Source organism: Nasonia vitripennis, assembly GCF_009193385.2.
Source record: "Nasonia vitripennis strain AsymCx chromosome 4 unlocalized genomic scaffold, Nvit_psr_1.1 chr4_random0006, whole genome shotgun sequence".
NCBI classification, from domain to species: domain Eukaryota; kingdom Metazoa; phylum Arthropoda; class Insecta; order Hymenoptera; family Pteromalidae; genus Nasonia; species Nasonia vitripennis.
In genome coordinates this window covers 819,575-843,943 of record NW_022279641.1, presented here as the reverse complement: position 1 = coordinate 843,943, position 24,369 = coordinate 819,575, and the positions used below count along the sequence as shown (strand labels likewise).

The 24,369-nt window shown below is 38.7% G+C and overlaps 4 protein-coding genes across 5 annotated transcripts; all 4 read right to left on the bottom strand.

Annotated features, from left to right (window-relative positions):
- Positions 1-1,533: 1,533 nt before the first annotated feature.
- LOC107981302 (endochitinase At2g43610-like) lies at positions 1,534-2,237 on the bottom strand. Its single transcript, XM_016986723.2, has 2 exons — positions 2,228-2,237; positions 1,534-2,101 (listed from the first exon to the last, which is right to left on the bottom strand). The coding sequence occupies exons 1-2, from the start codon at positions 2,235-2,237 to the stop codon at positions 1,701-1,703; spliced, it is 411 nt and encodes a 136-aa protein (XP_016842212.2). The 3' UTR covers positions 1,534-1,700.
- A 2,172-nt stretch (positions 2,238-4,409) lies between these two features.
- On the bottom strand, positions 4,410-8,313 carry LOC100113688 (deformed epidermal autoregulatory factor 1). The gene is made up of 4 exons (XM_008219730.4): positions 7,566-8,313; positions 6,227-6,724; positions 5,693-6,154; positions 4,410-5,619 (listed from the first exon to the last, which is right to left on the bottom strand). The coding sequence occupies exons 1-4, from the start codon at positions 7,923-7,925 to the stop codon at positions 5,422-5,424; spliced, it is 1,518 nt and encodes a 505-aa protein (XP_008217952.1). The 5' UTR covers positions 7,926-8,313; the 3' UTR covers positions 4,410-5,421.
- A 1,443-nt stretch (positions 8,314-9,756) lies between these two features.
- LOC100294694 (uncharacterized) lies at positions 9,757-11,831 on the bottom strand. Its single transcript, NM_001159851.1, has 7 exons — positions 11,762-11,831; positions 11,533-11,671; positions 11,383-11,458; positions 11,032-11,301; positions 10,665-10,955; positions 10,314-10,593; positions 9,757-10,252 (listed from the first exon to the last, which is right to left on the bottom strand). Exons 2-7 carry the CDS (start codon positions 11,654-11,656, stop codon positions 9,890-9,892), a joined length of 1,404 nt encoding a protein of 467 aa, NP_001153323.1. The 5' UTR covers positions 11,657-11,671; positions 11,762-11,831; the 3' UTR covers positions 9,757-9,889.
- Positions 11,832-18,731: 6,900 nt separating this feature from the next.
- Positions 18,732-23,603, bottom strand: LOC100113714 (luciferase-like). Of its 2 annotated transcripts, XM_008219733.4 has the most exons (10): positions 23,262-23,603; positions 23,117-23,200; positions 21,978-22,087; positions 21,743-21,883; positions 21,450-21,657; positions 20,886-21,358; positions 20,221-20,398; positions 19,919-20,137; positions 19,618-19,847; positions 18,732-19,544 (listed from the first exon to the last, which is right to left on the bottom strand). In XM_008219733.4, the coding sequence occupies exons 3-10, from the start codon at positions 21,978-21,980 to the stop codon at positions 19,383-19,385; spliced, it is 1,614 nt and encodes a 537-aa protein (XP_008217955.2). In that variant the 5' UTR covers positions 21,981-22,087; positions 23,117-23,200; positions 23,262-23,603; the 3' UTR covers positions 18,732-19,382. The 2 variants fall into 2 exon arrangements, with proteins under 2 accessions (XP_008217955.2, XP_032457878.1); XM_032601987.1 differs by having other exon boundaries at positions 23,117-23,602.
- Positions 23,604-24,369: the final 766 nt, after the last annotated feature.

The window sequence follows — 24,369 nt, the reverse complement described above, 5'->3', positions numbered from 1 at the left end:
ACCTACCGTCTCATTTATATATGCCCGGTGCGAATGATACACACATACAGTTTAGATATATAAGCCGAAAACATGAGGCGCGTTCAAATAGTTCAACTGATACGTGTAATCCATCAATGTTTCTTGTTGTTGTTGCATCGCTGATAAAGCGCAAGGTTGTGATCATTCCTGTGTAATACCTAGAATGTTTGATCATGGATTGTATGCTGATATCCACCCTTGTTGGGCAATAGTTTCACGAATTTATTGATTCTTCCAGTGTATTTGGGTTAAAATTTGCATTTTAATACAAATCTATTGTATTCAATACTATATCGCTTATATTGTGTTACATATTTTTGGAAATATTTTTATATGATGACTAAAGCTACCTTGTTCCGTGTTCAGAACCCGAAAGGAAAAATTCATTCGCACGATAAGGCAATTACTTAGTTTAACGAAAACGTATGTTATATACGAAAACATTCTTATGCTGCATAATAGCACAATATAATAATTTTTGCCATCCATGTGGCATACGATAAGAGACAACGCTCATGCAACTTCATTATCATGGAGCTCTAAAACGACAATGCGGGTTCGCTATTATAACGAAATAAAACATGATTTACAGTTGGTTTGCTTGAAGCACCTAGTTCAAGTTCGTCTCTAGATATTTTTCATTTCACAATTGGAGTACGTGACAATTTTTTGCTACTTAGATATTGCATCCACATTTCCGCAACATACGTAACTGAAAAATTAAAATCAATTACGATTCACAAGTGTTATGCACTTCTGTCTGCCTCTATTAATTTCAAAACTTTTTTTTTAAAACGTATTTATTAGGTATTATATCGTCGCTCCCTACGAAGAGTAGCGCTGTTCAAATTTGCCGTCATAAGTAGCACAACTCATTTGACGCACGCTAGACTAGCACAACTCAAAATTTCCCGCGAAGACTAGCACAACTCAAACTTTAATCAACTAATTTCTATAAAAATTTGCGGATTTTTGCAAAACTGTCCCTGATGAACATTTTTAAATGTTCACAATTTACAACTTTTTCCGAATTTAAAATTGTTCCCTTTTTTTAGAAATTTTCGAAACTTTTTACAACTTTGAGGTTTGTCTGTCTTTGTCCAAGGTTTTCATGAACTTAACCAACCCAATAATCCAATAAAAACGTAAAATACTCACATTTTAAGTAATAAAAGTCGCGAATTGTGCTAGTCTTCGCGGGAAATACGTGAGTTGTGCTACTCTTGGCGACATTTCTGAACTGTGCTAATCTTCGCAGTAAATCGTGAGTTGCGCTAGTTTTCGTTTGAAAATTTGAACTGTGCTAGTCTTCGTACGAAGCGACGATATGTAATCTATAAAAGACGCGTTTAATGTTTCAAACTCGATCAAGGTAATTTGAATTACAGCTCATCAAAATTTTAACTATTTTGAATTATAATATAGCCTTCAACATCAAAAACTATGAATAATAAATAAATAAAACTATAAATTTAATTACAAACTAATTGTATCGTATTTATCTTAAAAGTCTAATAGATAATCACGTACATACCTACTTTATAAAAAAGTGTACGGCTAAATCCGTGCAGAAATTCTGAAGAAAAATTCTACAGAAAGTATAAGAAAATTTAGGTACCAAACTGCAGACCTTTTTGGTGAGGGTGCGCATACATTCAAAAAATTACTATACAACATTGTCAATTATAACATCCATTCTCCTTGGCCTTATTCTCAATCTTCAGAGCGTCAGCAACCTTCAGGTAGATCCTGTACCTCCGCTTCGCTAGTCTATTGACTCTGACGCACTCCTCGGGGTTGATACCCTTGGTCGTCAGTCCGAAGCTGTCCTCTTTGCCCTTGATAAGCGGCTGTACTCTGGCCTTCCAGTACCAAACGCTCACCAGCATGTTGATCTTGATATCAGTAGCCACGAGGTCCGGATCCTTCAGGAGCTTATCTCCCAGTCCTAGACATTCGGAGGCGACTTTATAGTTCGCCGCCCAGGTCAATTGGATGAAACCACGGCCGTAGTAGGTCCTGTTTGGAAGACCGTTACCATCGTCGTACAGTCCGAGGCAGTGGTTACCTTCTAGGCAGACTTTCAGGAAAAATTGTCATTAGTTTATGTATATTTATAAAACTGTTTATTCTTTCAGAGTAATAATCAAGCGTCAAAGACAGCGTGATTATAGAAGAAAATAAATCAAACGATATACTTGAATACCCTTCGACATAACTATTAAGTTTTGCAAAAAAAAAAATTGTTTCCTTTTAATTTAATTTTTTTTTTTCATACATTTATACGTCGAAAATAAATGCAATTGCAACAGTTTTAAAAGTAAATAATAGGTCTTAAACAATTAAAAACCGATGTCTTTATTGTTGCAGTAAATTTAAGAGAATAATTCATATCGGACATATCGTCGCTCCCAACGAAGACGTCCCAAAATACTCACGGAGAGTGGCACATTTCATTTCCTGCCGCGAAGGCTAGCACTTTTCAGGAAAAGACTTGTGGTTTCGGAGCTAATTTTATTCATGTTTGAACAATTGATGATATTTATAAACGCCAATTAAGTGCAAAATTACATTCACATGCAAAGATAATACGAAAATTATTATATCATCATAAGTTTTTCTGATTCTACAAATGTTTTAGTTTGAACCGTGAAACGTGCTTGTCTTCGCGGTGAAAAGTGAAATGTGCTATACTCTTCTTAGTAGAGAGCGGCGGTATATAACTACACATATATGTACGTAGTCCTCATTTTATCAATATCAATTGCATTTGTATGTTAGCCTATAAGTTCGTGAGCATGTTTTATTGCGTATGAAATGTAGTCAAAATTTAGTTCCTTAATATCTTTTTATCTCCAAAAACTGAATATATTGGATCGCATACATCACCAAATCAATATTAAAATTATTGAATAAATCTTCCGCGGCGACTCCTGTTCTTTAGAAGATATATAGTATACCTAATTGCTTTGTAAATTGAAAGCCTCCGCTTTCGTGTATCAGCTGAGCGATGAGCATAGCCGCTTCTTCGCGCGAAAAATTGCCGGTATTCTCTGCGAAATTATCATAGATCTCTTCTCTCGGAGCTGGATAACCGTTACTTATCACTGACGAGTTGAACTCTTCCTTCGTTATTACTGCAGCACTCGCATGATTGTACATGTGGGCCGAGAATATTATTAACAACGCAATGTACATTTTTTTAGAATACTATATATTTGAAATCGCCGAACAAAATTTTATTCTGATTTACTTAATTCATCCTACATTTTCTACTTTACACATGGCGCGTAAAGCCTTTGTAATATAGTACTTATAAGTGTAGGCTTGTCCGATTGAAAGTCATGACTACGTTGATGCGACTATACTTATGCGAGACGCTGCTCGCTTGATTATTCTATCGCGCTTCATTTTCCACGTAAAAAAGCTAATGGAAGTCTCCTATTGGAGTATATCGTTATATTTATATCTATTCCTCGCTCCGTGCAAAAAATTTACCTTGATTGACTTATCGGTGCTATATTATGCCTGAAATACATATATAAGTGCACGTCAATAATAGGTTCAGTTATATTTTGATAAATTAATAAAAAAGTTAATTTTATGCGCCGACCATACATAGATAAGTATGGCATCAGGGACAGCAGGGTATGTATATAGTTAATATACAGTTAGCGGTAAGGTAACAAAGTAAGGATGAAGAAATGCAAAAGAAACAGCATTTATTTCATATTTGAAGTTTTTTTATTAAACTAGACATTTGATAAAATGTGTATTTGAGGATGATAGATTCATTTGTGTATAACATACACGAATCATTATCGTGTATTTTTTGTTAAAATCAAAATCATGATGCATATACGTTTCCTTACGCACATTTAATTATGCATTTTGTGTATTATTTACGATTACTAAAATGACTATGGTATTTGAATGTTGAAACCATGCTTTTAGAATTGATATATTTTTCAATCAGTCTATCGATGAGTAACGATTTATATACAAAAAAAATATGGTCCTTTTTCGTACGTATATATCTAAAATGCATACAAAACGTTTGTATTTTTCATTTTTAATCATTCAACTGATAAAATTCATCCAAAACATTTTTCGTATTGGTATTTGTTTCATATTTGAAGATCGTAGACAACTGATATTGACCTATCATATAAATTTGATATTAATTCATGAATTACATTGAAATTGAATACATGTTATTTGTTATCATTATACGTAATTAATGTATAACTCTGAGAAAATGTTCAAATCAATAGTTGTAAGTTAATAAATAGACGATAGAGTTACAATTTTATGATTAAAAATAAATTAAAGATATTACAAATCATCCAATATTTTACCGTAGCAATGTAAAAAAATAAAAAGTTTCATTTATATTTACATCAGAGCATTATGCTGCTATGTTTAATATTTTAGAGTTGATTCTTAAAAGAAGATTTTAATCATTCTCTTGATAAGTATACACACAATCACTAGTGGATTAAATAATTTAAAATCAAAATGTACAACTTATTCTAATTTTCTGTAATTTAAATATTTCATAAACTGTCATAATGACGTTTTTGACTTTACAGATACTTTTTCAAATTAAATAAAAACGATGAATATTCTTGTGTAAAGAGCTATATACTGATTTCGATTATAAATTAAGTAAATATAAAAGTTTACTTAGTTATTACGCTCAAACATTTTTGCCGAAGTTTGATTTCAATACTTTTACGTCATGTTTACGTTTCCTTAAAAAAAAAATAGTCTTTGAAGAAAGATATGACAATGTGGTTGATAGAAAATTTTGATCACAACTCAATGAATCACGTATGAAATATTCGATGTACTAAATAAAAGAAATAGTGGAAATTGTTTAGTTATAATACGTATTGTTGATGTATTGACACGTCGCCCATTTGATTTTGCTAATTTGTACAAATATTTACATTTTGATACTTGATCGCCTTTAAATTGCTTTATGATCCTGGTAAAAAAACTTCACATTTCGAAGACAATACTATGTTGTACGACAAGGGGCCAAAATGCAATTACAATACGAATGACGCGATAGTAAAGAACTTATATCAGAGTCGCTTACGCATGATTTAGTCTATGATCATATGATTGAGTAATAAAAAACAAAAAATTAAAAATTTCTGGAACGCCAATACTTGACTGTTTCTATCATACTTAAATTCGTGAATTCACTATATGAAAGGTTCTGACAATTTCAAAAGCTTTCTCTAATGCTTATTTTTTCACCAGGTTTCAATTTACTCTAACAACGATATGAATAATATTTACAGTCTTAATTCATTTGCACATAAGTGAAAATTACTTGCTCTCTTTGACATTAACAGCATTTTCCTCGTTTATGGACATGAAAAACAGTAGCTATTGCTCCGTTTGTTGAGCGGCAGTTATTGTTGTATCAGCGCTACTTTCGACGATGAGCATAACGGTTTCGGCTGCATCTCGCACACACTCGACCTGATGAACATTCCAATCCTTTCGCTGACAGAAGGTCGAACAATAAGATGTACGACGACATAGGGAACACTCTGCGTAGGCATCTCTGTTACAGTTTGCACACTGAAAATAAATATAGAATATTTTACAATTTTTACATAACACATTAACAAACCAATTCGTATATTTTGCTAACCTTTTTACTATCAGAGGCTGGTTGCAGACCAACAGTTTCTATTACATCGGCTCTGTTAACATTTAACTGTGCCACTAAATTTTGATCCCTTCTTTGTTGCCGGCTCTCTTCTGCTTTGTATTCCTCGACAACTTTCTTGAACTCATTGGCAATCTTTATAAGCTTATTTGACAATTCATCCAGCTTGTAATATCTGCTTTCACTGTGTCCATTTTCCGTTGGGTTTACTACGTTTGTAACTATATTTTCTTGTTCTGGGGCATGTTGTACTACTAACTCGTCTGTTCCTACAAATGATGACCAACATCCTTTATCAGTTATAAGTTCACTGTCGCTATCATCAGCGTTACTTCCGTCGCGCGAGCTTTCTCCTTTGTGTTTTCTAGGTGGACCTTCTCCATCGATATGATCTCTCGTTCTTCGCCTTCTTTTATATGGCGTGAACAGTCGAATGGGACCAGCCTAAAAGAACGCATTTCAATGAATAGTTTATGAAAAAAAGTAAGGGATTTTGTACAACAAAGTTTAACTTACAGCACTGTCATCGTCGCAGCAAGCTGAGCAGGTGCAAGAAGTAGCATGAGGCCTAAGAATGTTTTCGTCGATTAAAGTTTGCAGACTCCTTCCACCAAAGCGAATACTCCTCTTCCAGTCCTTACTAGATGCTCTCCCACACAGGGCTTCGAACTCGCTGGGTGTGTACCATTGGTTATCGAATTTTATGCAGCGCCCCCTGCCTCCAGATCCAAACCTATTTTTGTGCAGTTCTGCATTTGTGTTTTTGCACCTGATAGGCAAAACTGCTAGACTAGCACACTCTGACCAACTGCATCCTGCCAAAGAATTAGATGCTCCCGAAGCAACCTGTATAGGTTCGCCTTCTCCATCGTTAGAACTGTTCTGTATCACAATGTGCGTAGCTTTCAATTCAGCTCCGTTCCACCTCAAAGGGTCATTTTTGTCCTGCTTTGATTCGCAAAGGAAACTGTTGTCCACGCACAGCATCTGTTTGAATTGTCCTGCTGTTGATAGCTGCAAACACAAATGTCAAAATTAAAAAAATAAAAAGTGTTAAGACATTGTGACTCCGTTTGAGAAGTAAATTTGAAGAAAAGTTCAGTATCCAAGTCAGAGTGAGTTTAAGTCTATCATTACAATGCTCTTGGAATTTGATACGAGTACTTGCTAATATATTACGTAGAAATATGAAACCTAGAGGATTTAAATTTGGTTGTTGTTTTGGCCCGTGTTTAGCACATTGTATTTTTGGTTTCCAGTATATTTTTACAAGAAGAGAGTGATAAATATTTTGCAGATAGATTTCATTTGTGAAAAGCTGGCAAAATTGCAATTGTGAAAAGATATATAAAGTTCATTTGACCTGAACTGAAATACTTCTGATTTTGACACCCATGACAATTATTTAGTTCTGAAGCACAAGTTATTCATCATCATCATCAGTGTCGGAGTCAGAATTCAGAAGTATCTATTTGAAGGTCAATTTGCCAATTGATTGAGTAGACTTTGGGCATCGAGAGAATATATCGATTAGAAATATAATTGTCTTTGGGTATTTCAAGTTGGATTGTTAGTATTTATTTGTGCTTATAAAATTGAAGCCAGAACTTATATGGTGAATTTTTTCCCATAGGGCCTAGATTCCTATAATGTTAAAAGAAGAAAACTTGAAACAAAGTAGCAGACCAAGCGAAAAAACGTCTGCTCCTCACCGAAAACAAACCCCGCCGCATATAGGCCCGCACAGCTGATGATATGTAAGTATATGTGCCCAAGCAGCGAGTATACACGTATATTCACTACAACACCGTACACACAATCAAACACGACCTCCTCACCGCGGATCGGGTCTCACCTGCAGCTGGTCGGAGGTAATGACGTTGAAGGTGGTGCCGTTCCCGGCCAGTGTCGCCCCGATGATCGAGCCAACGGGCAAGGAGACCGGCACCCCGACGCCGACGGGTAGACCAGCCGCGGCGACATTGGTGGCTACAGCGACCGGGTGAACGGCAGCGGCCGCTGTGACCGTCGTCGTCGCCGCGGCGCGCACCGCAGCGGCAGCGGCGGCCGCCGCAGCAGTAGACGTCGTCGCGACGACAACTTGCTGAGCCCGGCGCTGATGCTGCTTACTATTCTGCTCCTCGGTCCCACTCGCCAGTTGTTCGGACATGTCCGCCAGCACGGCGACCGTCTCCGATCGCTGGCTCTCCTCCATTTCGGCAGTCCTCGGCGTTGTCGGTGCGGCGATACTCGCAGTAGTCGGAGAGAGGGAGGACCGACGAGGAGAGGAGAGCAGGGAGCTCTCGGCCTACTCTCGCGCGGCTCTCGGTCGTCGCGGCGATGATGCCCGAAGCCGCGAGAGCGCGCACAGTTTGACTGAGTGATGAACGCGCGAGATGATCTGGCCGAGGGCGCGAACGAGAGTGGCCGAACAGCCGAAGACGCGGCGGTGTCCCGAGGTTGTGCACTTTGTTGCGGCTTGGCCTGTCGCGCAGCTGCGCGTCTGCTTTCGCTCGACACCGCCGAGCCAGGTGTGCATCAGCAGCGACAGCTGCGAGGGCGGCTTCTATTCTCTCGCTTGCGCGACTCGATCTACAGCTGCTGCTTACTGCTGTGCGGCGGGTGCGCTGTACCTATATGTGTACATTTATCGGATGGGGAATAAGCTGCCGACTGCAGCGCGGTTTTGGCGGGAAAAGAACAGATGGCGCTGGTACCTATACATCTTTACGCGCGAACATTCGAATGAGTAATGATTTTTCAACGCGAACTCTTTTCTTCTTACGATTTTGAAATGGCGTGCAAGTAGTGAGCACGTTGTCGAGAAAATCAATCTTTAATTATCAACCAACTGCTCTTCGGTGGAACCTAAGCTGGTATGCAAGAAAAGTCGCGTAGTTAATTTTTTCATTCATAAAGTCGCTCGTGTGTACTCAAAATCGAAGGTACGTAGGTACACATGTTCTAAAAACGATTGGAACTTGCCTGGATTAAGTGTTTAAAAAACTTTTAGAGCAGTAATTAAGACAAATCAATGATTAAGACCCAAAGTCTCAGTTTCATCCCCTAAAAACTGCGTCCGCCAAGAAACTGAAAATGTTTTAGGTTTTGCCTGCCAGTTATTTCATAATTATATTTTACCAGTACGGTTTGAGTCTTACATCTCATAACAAAAAATCAATTTTAGCCCCGGGTACCTACTCGTGAACTAATAAAGCTGGCAGATCAGTAAATGCATAAAAAATAGAAACTCGTCGATAACAATAATAAGAAAGTATGGCGCATAATTACGTTATACGGGATGAAACAGAGACAGTTTGAGTCAGAAGTATATTGATAGATCTTTCCAATGTATCGGTATAAGTATTTTCCGGGCATTTATCGTCACAATTTTACACCAATTTAATGATTGTTTTAATAATTATCTTTTTTCGCTCGCTCAAGTATTTTTCAGACTTGGACTCCACTATCTGAACATGTTATGACAGAATCACCCAATATATATAACAGCGAAAAATATAATATCCATGATTCAGCTCTATTTATATAGCTTTTAAACGACGCGGGGATACCCCGTTCGTTGTTTTTTCTTTTACTTGCACTCAGATTTTCGCAGAACACGAATCATACGCGATAAACGCTTCCGACGGATACAGCTTCCTCTTGGCTCTTGAGAATTATCTATTCTCCGAAAAATACATAAAAATTTGATGGGTATTCCATTCGTGTATCTATATACAACTGACCATTAGTCATGATATTGGCACCAGACTTATCTTTTTTGTCGATGCGAGTCTATGAGTTTGAGGCGCATCCGCCTGTCGAGTCTTCACTCGGGTTACTGGGTAAGCGCGTTATCTAATCTAATCTGCTAAATTTACCTGATATCTTCGTTTGATATTTATTACGTGCGCGCGTTCAAAGTGCTCAGCTCTGTCAAAGGTATATATAAACATTGCTCTCGCTATCTCCGTATGCTTTATTGCACCTCGCCGTGGATATCGATCGGCAGGTAATTTTACCGATTAAGTCATGCGTCGGAGAAGTTTTTCTCTGAAATATAAAACGTTTATTTGTCCGTCGAATAAAAAAAAATGCTGCGTGTGTCGTAATTATATCGAATCGATCGTTGATGAGCTAAAATTAAACTTAAAGCTATATAGAAGCGTTTTGAAAATTTCATTCGATCCTTTGATCGGTATTGATAGCTCCGCAGCAGGTCATACAGCTGTGGAAGGAAGCCGGCGGTCCGTTGTGATTGACAGCTTCGTGAAGTTTCTGACTCATGACAAAGGGTCTTTCTTGAGTACCATTGTGAATCTCCAGGTCTTCGATGACGCAGAACAGTATTGTGTAGTAAGCCGACGAAATCGTCCAGAACATGGGTAGTACGAACATCATGCCGCCGAAGACGATGGCCCACAAGACGATATTGCCTCTGCTGCTGATGTCACCGAAGTCGATGCTCACGTAGGCGAAGATCGATAAGCCGACGCAGAGCACCAGTATGCATCCAATGAACGTCAGAACGTACTCGAACACCTATGACGATCGGTTCGTAATATTGAAGTTGACCAAAAAGCGCCTTTTCAGAGATACACACCTTCGTCACGACGAGACACCGTCTGGGGTGTTCTTCCAGATCGTTGATTGCCCGGGTCGCGGATTCCTGGTAATTCGTGCCGTTGATGGCGCACTTTACAATGGAACCGATAAAGGTGAACTTCAAGGCGATGGCGTCAAAGAAATTGTAGATGAAGAAGAAGATGTAAGCTTTGTCGTAGTCGTCCATGAATTTGGATATTCCATGAGCTAGCACCAGGTAGAACGAGTACACCGGACCTATTATCGTTGTGCCAAAAGCTGCCGTGCCAAGATGGTACCTGTCATCGCATCAACGGTCAACAAAAAACTAACATTTGGCCATACGCACGTTTACTGTCATTTCGCTTACTTGCTGTTCAATTTGAAAGCACGCAAGACGGTGGCGTTGGGGATTTCATTTTTGTTAGCCGTCCAAAACCAGGTTGCGTAAGTGCTGCTTAGGGACATCAGACCAAGAAGCAAGATGACCGACATCGCCCATATTCCGATAACAACGTCCAACAGTTGAATCAGGAGGGCGAGAAATGTGTTTAAGTCTTTCAGGAGTAATACTACAACTATCGTAAGGACTAGAACCAAGAGAGCCGCAAAGTTGATCAGAATGGAAAATCCAATGGCCGAGGGGAAGAACATGACAGCGCTGGAAATAACAAAATCCACATATTCAACATGCATGGCACTTATGGTGAATTATGCACTTTATGTCATCTCATTACTTGCAAGATTCTTTCAAAATTCCTTCGGGCAAGTGAAGCCATTCCGTTTGCAGGAGGTAAAACACAAAGACGCAGCTCAAGTACGAGCCGATCATTACCCACACGGACTGCAAACTGAGCTTGTAAACGGCTGCCAAAGTACAGTACACAACGGGCATCCAGAACGTGAACAATACGCAGTATGAAAATTTTGGTATGTACCGCATGGCTACGAATAGTACGATCGACAACGATCCGGCAAGCATCGAGTAGCCGAGAACGATGAAAAATCTGAAGAAAAAAACGTTTACGTTATCTAGATAAATTCTATAACATTTTGCAAAAGCGTGAGAATAAATGCATAGTACGTACGACGTAACGTTGAATGCTTTAATGCTTGGACTTGAGTTTTTGGGGAATAGGGATGAGACATCTCCCACGCAGAAAGCTGAACAAAAATTTAAAGTCAGGCCAATGAGCGCAGGTGATTTTCGTAAATAAAATCGAGCTTATCTACAGTACCGTATATCACTATGGGGACCCATATCGCGAAAAGGACTGAGAAAATGATCAGCAGCACTTTGTTGGTCACAGTCCTGTCCCTGTTGAGAATCGAAGCCCTCGGAATAAACGGTGAGCCTTCCATTTTCGGACGTCACGTCTGTTACGGAAAAAAAAAATTAGCTATTATTATCGAAGGAGTAAATTTGAAAATTTGTGAACGATTCGAATCCAGTACGAGATAACTCACTCCTTATCAGCGTATACAGTAACTCGGGGTTCGTGCGATGCTTCTAGCACCGAGTCGGCTCGCGGACTGCTCCTACTTGGCGCAAGCAAAAATAATCTTCAACAGATTTTTGCGATGAATCACCGCCTGTGTGTATTGATAACGAGCATGACCGTGTATACTGAACTTCAAAATCCAGGCGCATACATGACGCGTTTTTTTCTCAAAGCGCTCTCGCATCGTCTGCAGTGTTCCCCGATCAGCATTGGGAAATTTTATAAAAACTGTAATGAATTCTTAGTGAATGCTTTTTTCAATAAGTATTTTTGTAGAATTCTTAATGATAGCTTCAGGTTTTAACGAATGTCCGCTTCAGAATAATTCATAAAGAATTATTATGTTTTAAATGAAATTTCGCAGCAGATGCTCTGGTGCCAAAACAGAAGTCATACAGTAATGACCAAGTATTCCTTAGTATTTAACATGGATTAGTTGTTACCACTAAAGAAATCATAAAGCATTTATAAAGTAATCATAAATATTTCTTGCTTTTAAAGAATTTAATTTTCGTTAAAATGTCGCACACGCGTTGTATAGGTATTATTAATGTTATTCATATATTAGAAGAAATATAATCAAGAAATTAAAAGTTTTTGACGGTGATGGGAATCAACCCTTGAACTTCGGCACGGCAATTGAGTGCGCTAACCATTTACCTAAATCGAATTACATTTACTTATGGGCTAATTAATAATAAATAAATAAATGGCAACCAATGAATAATTGCAGAAAAAAATATAATTATATTCAGTAATAAAAGTAAAGTGGGGTTTTTGAGACCGAGAGTTTGTAGAAAGTCCACTAGTTCTTAATATTCATGATATGTGCAAATCCAGAGAAAACCGGACACTTCAGGGGGTCTGAGTGAACAAATTTGAAATTTGAGGACACACCTACCAGACCAACTTATTTTGGGTTCCTTAGGCCACCCAGAACCCGAAAAACCTTGGGTTCCCAAGATTAAAAAATACCTATTTTTTTGCCGGGCAGTTTAAATTCTCTTATGGGAATTTAACATGGGAAAAATAAACGAAAATTAACCATGGTTCAACTTTACCCAATCAGTATCTGAAGGTGTAATCCAAAAATTTGTATTGCTAGGATCGAAGTATCAGAAGAGAGCTTTAATTTAAGGGCTGGCGAGTTAAAAATGGTTGCCTGGGTAAAAAGTTGTCTAGGCTTGAAAATAGCAAAAAGTCACGAAGAGTAAGGTGTTTTACGAAAATCAGCGATTTTTCTTTTATATGTTCATTCATAAAGAATACTTTATGAATACTTTTACTACTTCGAAATACTTTGCTTCTGATTAATAGGATTTTGTATTTGATAATTTTGTTCATTAAGAATACTTTATGAATACTTTTTTAATACTATAAGTCTTTATTTAATGCGGACATTCGAAAATTCTTTAGGAATGCTTTTTTTTCAAAGCGTGCTTATCGGGTCAACAACGTATAATCATCAATGCTGTATAGTTGAGTTAACCATATCAAGGCTTCATTATGCGAAATTATAAGCAACTGAATGACTCTACGATGTAGTTTTACAAGCGACGATGGCTGATGTATTTTTTCAAAATTAGCTCGCTGTTAATCAAGTCCACCTGCTGAGTGAAATAGAACGTACCTCATCATCGAGCGCGTGCGCGACGATGCTCCCCGCGCGTCAATGGATAAGGCAACTATAAGTCGACGCTGTCTGCTTTGCCGACGATGACTGGGCTCACGCTATATTGGACAGCGCGGAAGACGATGGCATTGTTGTACGTCTGGAGGGAACGACGGGACACTATTTACCGTTAAATTAGATTACGTCGGTATTGATAGAGTGCGCGCGCGGGCGAGCGATGTGTATTATTATATATATGGAGCTGCGACGAGGAGGAAAATCAAATTTACCGCTTGTAGCTTGGATATATACCGGAAATATACCGTATCTACCTCGGGATCCTTCGTTATCTTGTCAAACAGAATTTCACAGAATGCGTATAAAGTTGAGCGCAATATGATTCGAGAATAATAATATTGTTTTATTGATACCGGTCTAATCCCGATTAGTATAGATTGAAAGAATACGGGTACATGGTTTATAATTATAGTTGTATCGTGAATATTTCTGCAACATTATTATTGCGAAAATGTATAATTTATTGTCTTATTTCCATCCCTGTATTATAACAGTTTACGTATAAATGGATGAATGCCCAATACCTATATAAATATAGGGTTCATCTTATAGTTGGGTGGATATTAATCACGTAAGTCGCTAGCTTTTGTCTCAGTACGTAATTGACTCAAGTTCTGGTTTTAATTCGATTTTGCATTTTGGAGGACAGAAATATAGGGTAGATGCGCCCAGCGCGGGACGGCGCCCAGCATGGGACGCAACAGTTTCAAGCTTCTGAGTCATATTTTGAAAGCCATACTCCGAGGCCGTGTTGCTCGAGCAAGAGGGAAAAAGTTGATTGAGAAAATATTATTTTCGCATTTTTTTTTTGAAGCTGTCAAAAGATAATTTCTGCTTCTTGGCAGATAAATATTAAGCAAGTTTAATAACTTTTACCACCGTAGAGGTGGAGTTTGACCGTTCCGCGGTATAACCTCAAGGCACTTTTTCCCAGTATGGACCGAGACATGTTTTCCCAGTATGAAACCTGTTTTAGCATATAGAATTGCCACAGTAGTGATTTTTGAATGTAAGACTTTCAAACGCTTACAATAGCTTTAAAAAACATTTCTTAGTCTGGAAATGCCTTAAGGGAAGCTCGAAGAGAAACTGCGATCGATTTTAATGAATTTTGAAAATATTAATAAATTCCATGACAAACAAGCGTCAACCGGCTCAAACGAAAAATAATTTTTACGCTTTACAATGCATACATATCGTAATTATCGTAAATATCAACGGCGTCTGATACTGAGCTACACTTTTTCGATATCCAAAAAAATTAGCTTTTACGGTTTGGTTTTTCCCATTTGGTTATTTTGGAAAATTAATAGCCCTACCGCACAGAACTTCATAAGCCTCTATAAATGCAAGAAAATCTTTCAGGTTGAGCAATTATCACTGAGCTAATCGAAAGTTATAGTCAAATTCACTATGTAGTTCCATATTGGGCGTATCTCTATTAAGAAAAATTAACTCAAAATATATACCAAGAAAAATTCGAGCATAGATGTATCGACTTGAACATTGCAAATTCATATTTCAATATATGTACAAAATTATTTACATATTGCGTGCGGATTTATATTTAATTGCTTATTGATTTTTATTACGTTCTTATTGACATTTTATACAACAAAATACAATACATACAACGACAACAAAATGTTTCTAATTAATTACCTTATATATAGAGCTTTCTGTTACAATGCCGCTACCCTAAGCGGGTCTTGGGCGTTGTCGTCCAGATCGGACGGGTGGGTGCCTATCACCACTACACAGCGCGTCCTTAGGTTGCGGATAGAGGAACAGCCCCTGAGAAAGAGGTTAGCTACGAATAAATTGAATAAGCAGCCGCGGACAGCCGATAGGAACAGGCATGGGTGTGATGAGCCCACACTGTCGAACGCATTCATCTAGAAACGCTACGCAAGCACCACAACAACAAAAACACTTCACATTATCTCTTATCTCTCATCTCTTTCCTCACACATTACAAAAATGGGCAAAAATCCTGCTGCCGAGGAGGATGCGGGAGCGATGACAACTGCCCCGAAAGGGGATATGTAGAATGATTCGTCACCTGGTCTTACGCGGTAACGATGCCAGCGAAGGCGCGCTGCCTTGCAGGGGGGCGTTAGGATGCGAGAATGAAACCGTAGTGTGTCTGACGACGAATTGACACTGTCCTCGTCAAAGTCGGAAAGCTCTCATACTTAGTTCTAGAGAGGTATGGGGGTTATCACCTCTAGAACGGTGGACTCACCTGCGATCGGAACAGGATCCGAAGCGCGCGGGTTTAACATAACATCATGGCTCAAAAAAATCAAATCCGAACCAAAAGGGACTTAAGGGTCGGAACTTGGAATGTTCGCAGTCTATACAGAGCAGGTGCGTTTAAAGAACTCGTAAAGTAAGCTGATTGGTACAATCTAGATTTGGTAGCAATACAGGAATCGCGGTGGCCAGATGGCGGAGTACTAGCATCGGGTAACTTCACGTACCTGTATGGGGCCGGGAGTGGGGGATCTCTAGGCACCGGATTTCTCGTAAGCAAAAGCATCATACATTCGGTTAAAAGTTTCAAATCCGTCAATGATAGGCTCTCGTACATCATTATCGAAGGGAAATGGTATAGATATGTATTTATTAATGTACACTGTCCTACGGAGAACAAAAAAGAAGAAGCTAAGGATCTCTATTACGAAACTTTAGAGCAGGTAATCGACCAGTTCGCGTCTTACGACACAAGAATAGTATTAGGCGATTTCAATGCTAAAATAGGTAGGGAGGAAATGTTTAGGCCTACTATAGGTAAGGAAAGCCTGCACGAAGCCAGCAATGATAACGGTATTAGGGTCATAAATTTCGCGGCAGCAAAAGATCTTATAATCAAAACTACGTGTTTTAAGCACAAGAACATACACAAGGCAACGTGGACATCGCCGGACGGGGCCACACAGAACCAAATTGATCATTTCCTCATTGAAAAAAGGCGTCATACTAATGTTCTTGACGTAAGGGCTTACAGAGGGGCAGATAGCGACTCGGACCACTTCCTAGTAGTAGCCAAATTAAGAGCTACACTAGTAGCGAATCAAAATAGTAAGCGAGCAAACAAGGTAGAAAGCTTCGATATTGAGAAACTACGAGATAGAACAGAGCGAATTAGGTACCAGATAGAAATTAATAACAGGTTTCAGGCACTTGAAGAAGCAAACAACACGAACACATCGCCGGAGGGGAATGACGAACCGAATAGCTTATGGGGTGACATCGAAAAAACGGTAAAAGAGGCCGCGAACAAAGTACTGGGTAAAAAGAAAAAGCCAAAGAGCAAACCATGGTTTGACGAAAAGTGCGAACTCTGGTTTGAAAGGCGCAAAAAGGCTAAATTAGATAGCTTACAAAATAGAAGCGATAGGACCGTAGAAGAGTATTCTAACGTACGGAAGCAGACGAGCGCGATCTACAGAAATAAGAAGCGTGAGTATCAAAAGAATCTTACTAGGAGAATAGAAACTAACAGTAAGGAAAATAACCCCCGCGAAATGTACAGAGGGATTAACGCCATCAGAAAGGGTTTTAGGAGTAGAGCGCAATTGATGAAGGACGAAAACGGGGACCTCGTAACAAATGACAACGAATTACTGTCGCTGTGGAAAAATTATTTCGATAAATTATTAAACGTGCACGAAAATAGCGAAGAATTAGGGGACGAAATTTACACTGCTGAACCCTACGTGGAGGAACCGAGCTACCAAGAAGTAGAGGCCGCGATTAAAAAACTAAAAAACAATAAAGCCGCGGGAAATGACTCTATACCAGCTGAGTTACTCAAATATGGGGGCGTCCAGCTCACTTTCAAAATCTATAAACTAGTATGTGCCATCTGGAAAAATGAAACAATACCCGAAAATTGGAAGGAATCTATCATTATACCGATTTTTAAAAAGGGGGATAAGACAGACTGCAATAACTATAGGGGTATTTCACTTTTAGCAACGTGCTACAAAGTTCTGTCAAACATAATACAAGCTAGACTCACTCCATTCGCGGAAGATATAGTAGGAGATTATCAGTGCGGATTTCGGCGCAACAGATCGACGAGCGATCAAATGTTTACCATAAGACAGTTGTTAGAGAAAAAGTGGGAATTTTGCGAAACCATACACCAACTATTTATAGATTTTAAAAAAGCGTACGACTCTATTAATCGAAGCAAAATGTATCAAATTCTAGTACTTCTCGGTGTACCGAAAAAAACTCGTGAGATTAATTCAAATATGTCTGAACGGAAGCACGGGAAAGGTCCGAGTAGGCGGTAATGTATCAGAACCCTTCATGATACGCGATGGTTTAAAACAAGGGGATGGGCTCTCTACGGTGCTGTTCAACTTAACGTTAGAGTATGCCGTTAGAAAAATGCAGATTAGCCAGATGGGCGCAACGCTTAATGGAACAATGCAGATACTAGGCTACGCAGATGATTGGGATATACTGGGGGATTGTAGGGAAACGGTAGCAAGAAACGCGGAAATCCTCATAAAAGCGGTGGAGTATACAGGGTTAGAAGTGAGTGAATCAAAAACAAAGTACATGATTGTGGATAAGCTAGCCATCTGCAGAGGGGAGGAAGATCTCAGAGTCGGGAATTTTACTTTTGAAAAGGTTAGCGAATTCAGGTATCTGGGTACGACCATAAATGATAGTAATTTACTTAAGTCGAGACGGTTGTCTAAAAACGTTAAAATAAGAATATACAGGACAATAATACTGCCGGTGGTTCTGTACGGGTGCGAAACGTGGGCTCTCACTAAGCAGGCGGACAACCGTTTTAGGGTATTTGAAAATAAAGTCTTGCGAAAAATATACGGGCCGCAGAAAGATGAGGAAACCGGGGAATGGAGGAGACTACACAATGATGAGTTACACAATCTGTACGCGTCACCAAATATTAACAGAATAATAAAATCGCGCAGATTGGGATGGGCAGGGCACGTAGCGAGAATGGGAGACGACCGTACGGCAGCGCGTGTCATGAAGGGCAGGCCGATGGTAACGCGACCTCTAGGTAGACCTAGACGTAGATGGGAGGACAACGTAAAAGCGGATCTAGTAGAAATAGGACGGGTGGGTGTCGATCGGAGAGGTGCATCTTGGGTGGGGTTGACACAAGATAGGGCAGCGTGGAAGGCTTGCGTAGATGAGGCGATGAACTTTCGAGTTCCAAATGCTATGTAAAAAAAAAATATATAGAGCTTTATACTTTTCACACAACTATGAGATACTTTACTTTCACTTGATAACATTTTACATTTCAGAAATCTGTTTATAAAGATTGCTTAGGCGTCTATCAATTAGTAAATCTTAACGTGCTTTGATGATAATATTTGTCTTACTATGCATTACTGGTTCTTAGTAGTTTTATTTGAGCCGTATATAATTTAAGTACTTATAATAATTATTTAATGTAAAAATTATACCAATGCTGCGTTTAGTGGTTCAGTATATTTATTTTTCGGTAAAATTAATTAAGGGTTTATAACCATAAAATAATTTCTCCAATTCAAATATTTTTAAACGGTACAAACATTACTAATAACCTATTTCAATGATATTTTCACGTTACTGAAATTGTCTGAAATATCAAAAATGACTGCACTCATCAGGTTAATTTACTCACTTTGTAACGTTCAAATTACTATAAATTTGCGTGATTTTTTTTTTAATTGTATAGGCTATTTTTATATAGGTTTATAGACACGTATCATAATACTGCCAGCTGCTCCGTCAACGCTACCCGACGGAGAGCGATCCCACGTGCAGAAGTGCAGACTCTGAGAACTCTCGGGCTGCGGATACCAGACCCGGTCATCGGAGAGCCCTCGGCTCATCCGTGACAACGTACTTTGATTCACAACTCCTTTTTGTACGTTTTAGCTAGTTCCTTTAATTTGTGCCTGAGAACTTTGCCCGATACAGAGCGAGGTAGTTCATCTACAAACTTAACGCCACCCCAGAGTTTCAGGCCTTTACCTACCGCGGAACTTAGCTCGATGAGTTCTTCCTCGTTTACCTTGAAAAAGACATGTCATCTTAGTACCTATATTTCATTTCGAAACATGGTTTATGAATTCTTTCTAGAGTACCTCTGTTCCGGGGTATTTTTTCACAAAAGCCATTGGTCGATCTCCATCAACATCGTCAGGAACGGGTACCACTGCAACTTCGGACACTCCGGGATGTTCCAAAAGTAATCTTTCGAATTCGATTGGATATACATTACTACTACGCCATCTCATGAGTTCTTTAATTCTTTCTACGAAGAAAATTTCTCCGTCCTCGTTGTAGTATCCAAGATCTCCAGTGTGCAGCCATCCTGATTTATGCGATCGCATGATTAATTTTCACATCGTTCGATAAGCAGCTCACGCTTGAATTACAGCTCACCTTCTTCGTCGATTATCTTACTAGTATCAATGGGATTTTTATAATAACCAATCATCATCCCTACTGATTTCAGGCAGAGTTCACCTTCTTCATTAGGACCAAAAGGTTTTCTCGTTGTCACGTCTACTACCTTCAGCTGTCTATTTGGTCTAATGAAGCCAATAGAATTGACGCTTTGGCCTAAATTATATGTGGCAAGAGAGCCCAATTCACTAAGCCCTGTAGACAAAAAATGCTATTTACTGAACATTATACTTTATATTAAGTAAAGCAATGCAAATTTGTGAGTAATTATTATTTACCGTAGGCAAACACAATGGTTACATGGGGATACCTGTCTTTAAAAGCTCGATAAACCGTGGAATTTAACGGCGCACTTCCTGTTAATATCGTTTTTAGAGACAGTAATTTATAGTCGGACAAAATATTTTCTTTGTAGCAACGTGTTAATGCAAGCGGAGACAAAAATGTCCAATTGATCTGTTATTGCGTAAAAATGAAGGAAATGCTTAAATTTGTACTGAGTCATACCTGCCTAAGTTAGTAGTTTATTATATACTAAGGATGTGGATGGGCTTTCTCAGACCGAATGTGAAGTTTGCAGCACTACTAAATAAAAAAGTAGTCGAGCCGATGGTGTTTGCGAGCTGAATACGAGTATCATAAGGTCAAAAAGCCTTCTTTACGATCTTGATGCACACCATATTTTTTTTAATTCACGTATGAATTTTGGCGCTTATTCATTACTATTAAAGTATTACAACTTTTAAAAATTTTATAATTTAAAACTTCAAAAATCATACACAAGCTTTATGCTTATTACAAATGCGCAAATCTATATACATATGTCGCTAAAACTATGCTTCTAAATCTCGTGTGCAAACTCCACATTCGCTCTATAAAAGTTCGCTTTAAGCCCTTGCCTTACATTACACTATTTCATTGTAATACATAGTGAGATGCATACCTCGTACTCTTCGATAATTTTAAAGGTCTCTCTTGGACTAAAGTTCTCGTGGACGATAACTGTTGAGCCAGTCAATAGAAAGTTAAAAGTCAAAGCCACTCCACTGATCCACATAAGGGAAGAATAATATAAAGCCACCACACGATCAGTCGGACAAAAACTCAGTATATTTTCTAATAAAGGACCATAACCCAAAACTACAGCTTTTGGGGTACCAGATGATCCAGAAGAGAACATTATGACCGCTGGATCCAGAGGGTGAAATTTTTCTTCTGGTCGAAATTTGTGAACTTCATTCTCTGATTGTTGACTCATAATATCCGACAAGGATTCTAAGTCAGTGTGTTTACCATATACGATTATTTTCGTAGCGACATTTTCCAATTTTGCTGCTTCTTGGACCAAACTCACCGAAGCTTGGCAAGAGAAAATTACTTTCGGTCGAAGAAAGTTCATGTAATATCGATATTGTTCTAGAATAAATAGATTAGAAATCAATTATAGATGAACGAACAAATTTTCTGCAACATTTGTTGATGTTTAGGAAAGATTTGCATGATTCACCTAAACCATAATCGTGAACCCAACCGTTGAGAGCTGCGCCTACATATACAGCAGCCACAGTTGGAATACACGCATCCAATTGATTGTCTGTACACACAACAACAATATCTTCGGCACCTATCTCCTGCTTTTTTAACCACAAAGCACACCGGACACTGCGATCTTTGATGTCTTTGTAAGATCTTTGCTCTCCCGTTTCAACTTGGATCTGAAACGTTTCATAAGTTGGATTCAAATTTCCATTATACTTAAATAGGTGTATGGCAAATTTTGATAGCACGAAAGTACACTACCCGTGCTACTCGGTTTCCATATTCAGAGATTGAATCGAAAAGAACCTGACCGAAATTGCTTTTATTTTTTATCGGGCATGGCTCTTCCACGCCTTTTATGATATTGTTTTCAATGGTAAACTTGGTGTTCTGAACTTGATACTGGACAAATTATAAAATGTATCAGTATTATTTGAAGAATAAATCATAACGAGTACTTTGTGTATAAGAAGATTTGAAAAAAGAGGTGATTCACCATGTCTATTTGATTTGGAATGATTGTGGATTTATTCAATTTTCCGTACGCACTTGTTGGATAAGCATGAAAAACTGTATCCACTGTGACCAATTAATGCTTATTTTTTCCTAGAATACGAGAGAATAATTAATTTGACTTAGCACATTGCTTTCTCAAATAGAGTTTGCAAATAGTATATTTTATGAATCATAATGATCTCTGCAATAAGTATATCCGTCAAATATATGTTCCTTTAAATAGCAAAAGAAAACTTGTACAAAAAATTTGATTCTCTAAAGAATAAAATTATTCTATTAAATTAACAAGTCTTATTAATTATACAAATATATAAATATAAATAAATATATAAATATAAACCCAAGTCTTGAATTTTTGAGAGCACACTCACCGGACAAAGTATTTTCGTTAGGGCTTATAATATGTAATGAAAAAGCGTATCAAGTCGAAACGCATATGCCAAAAAAAGTTACAGGCTAATTACCAATTGCCAAAAATCAGTCTATATTACGCGCTAGGTAATGTATTACCTGACTGAGCAACATTTTTTCGGGTTCAATGGACACCTGAGCCCGAAATTTTCAGTTAAAAAAAAATTGTTGAAAATATCCGCCTCTATTATAAGTTATTAGCAATTTAAAATGGAGTAAAATTCGTAAAAAATGCGAAAATTAAAAAAAAATGAATATTCCGGCTTTTTAGGCATTTTTTGTAGAGGACGTATATAACAAAGTAGACCTGCATGAATCAGTTTATTACTGTTCGATCAATCAAAAGTTTATCGATTCCCGAATTATTCATGGAATTATTTTCGTTCCCGTGCTCTCCTTTGATCAATTTAACACTGTTAAGCGGGTCGCTGATATCTTGCTGACATTCTTAATACCGTTTCGGACGGCTATAGTCTTCCCTCCGAAACAGTCGTGTTCAATCTGCAGACGAGACATGCACAGCTGCATAGTTTCAACTCTGTTGATACCTCATATAGTTCAGTAACGAAAATGACCAATACAAACTTTCAGAGAGTTCTTACCAGTATTCTGCTTCGCGTTGTGGTTAATAAATGATAATGCAACACGCTGTATACGTCTTTATAGTAAATCTAATAATACGATGTACTCAATAAAGTCAATCCTCACCTTTTGTCAGCACCAAAAAAGAATCAGATGTCCCGAGCGCGTGCTCTCTCGCAACGGCAGCAGCAGCAGTTGGCTCTTTCACGCCTGTAATTCCGCAATGAATATAATACGGGATTTCCACGAGCGACGTGCAAGTGGGCGATACCTGTACAACTCGCACTAGGAATAACCCTCTCTCTCTCTCTCTCTCTCTCTCTCTCTCTCTCTCTCTCTCTCTCTCTCTCTCGCTCGCTCGCTCGCTCGCGTTGATATGTCGGGGCCACGTAGCATCTGGCAGCCTATGAAACGCAGGCTCGCAAACAGCCTGCAGTTGAACGTTACGAGCACAGAGAGTAATGGCTTCAACTCAATCTCCGCTCTCCTCCTCGCCCCTCTCCAGCTTTGCGCCTCTGGACGAACGAAATAGTGCAGTGAGAGAGAGGGAAGCACATATACGCTATATAATTATATAATAACGGTCGCAAGTCTAGCTCGCACGCGCGCGACTGATTTGACTTTGATTTCCAGGCCCCGAGGTTCTGAATGTATATAGGTAGTTCGATTGGCCTATAGACGCATCTCGGGGAAAACTATACTCAATGTACTGATAAGAAGCTGATAACGCTGATGTGTTTGTCAATGAAGCAGCAGCTTTTCAATACGACCGACTCTGCCAAGGTTTTTCTAATGCATTTTTTCACAAATATTCACATCATAGTTTCGAAAATTCATGAATTGGAAAAGTGGAAAAACCGTTGAGTTTTCAAAACTTTAATCTTTTTTTCAAAGAGAAACGTTGCATTTTACGAAAAATTGAATTACTTTTATACTTCTACAAAGAATCGGAAAAACGTTATTCCGGAAATTCATTTGTAACAAATAATCTGCCATTTTTTTGACGCTTCGCCCTGAAAAATTCGGATTCAGCAAGTGAAAATACACTAGAAAAGAACTTTGGTCGAGTCGGTTGAATGGAAAAGGCAACGGGATCAACTCTTCCGCGGACTTCATTTCCGGCCGCTGCATATTGGCCCATTAAGCTACCGCGAATAATATGGATACGCAGTGCAGTACACGCGAGTCTAGCCGAGTCAGATATGAAAACGCCAGGCAGGCCTTCTTACCTGAAACATGGGCTGTGGTATCCGCGCGACACAACGTCGCAGACGTAATCCAATCTACTCTCTGCAGCATAGCGAAATAATTAGACTGGCATATAATTGCGGAGTGAACTTTCCGGGGACTTTGGGGCTGCGCTCTCCTTTGTAAGTCTG

Excerpts from the sequence above, each read along its gene's own strand:
- LOC100113688 (XM_008219730.4), bottom strand. The coding sequence starts at position 7,925 with ATGGAGGAGAGCCAGCGATCGGAGACGGTCGCCGTGCTGGCGGACATG. Across the intron at positions 6,725-7,565 it reads TTACCTCCGACCAGCTGCAG|CTATCAACAGCAGGACAATT; the intron begins GTGAGACCCGAT and ends TTGTGTTTGCAG. Across the intron at positions 6,155-6,226 it reads GCTGCGACGATGACAGTGCT|GCTGGTCCCATTCGACTGTT; the intron begins GTAAGTTAAACT and ends GCGTTCTTTTAG.
- LOC100294694 (NM_001159851.1), bottom strand. The coding sequence starts at position 11,656 with ATGGAAGGCTCACCGTTTATTCCGAGGGCTTCGATTCTCAACAGGGAC. Across the intron at positions 10,956-11,031 it reads ATTTTGAAAGAATCTTGCAA|CGCTGTCATGTTCTTCCCCT; the intron begins GTAATGAGATGA and ends TGTTATTTCCAG. Across the intron at positions 10,594-10,664 it reads GCTTTCAAATTGAACAGCAA|GTACCATCTTGGCACGGCAG; the intron begins GTAAGCGAAATG and ends ATGCGATGACAG.
- LOC100113714 (XM_008219733.4), bottom strand. Across the intron at positions 21,658-21,742 it reads ATGGAAACCGAGTAGCACGG|ATCCAAGTTGAAACGGGAGA; the intron begins GTAGTGTACTTT and ends GAAACGTTTCAG. Across the intron at positions 19,545-19,617 it reads AAAAATACCCCGGAACAGAG|GTAAACGAGGAAGAACTCAT; the intron begins GTACTCTAGAAA and ends GTCTTTTTCAAG.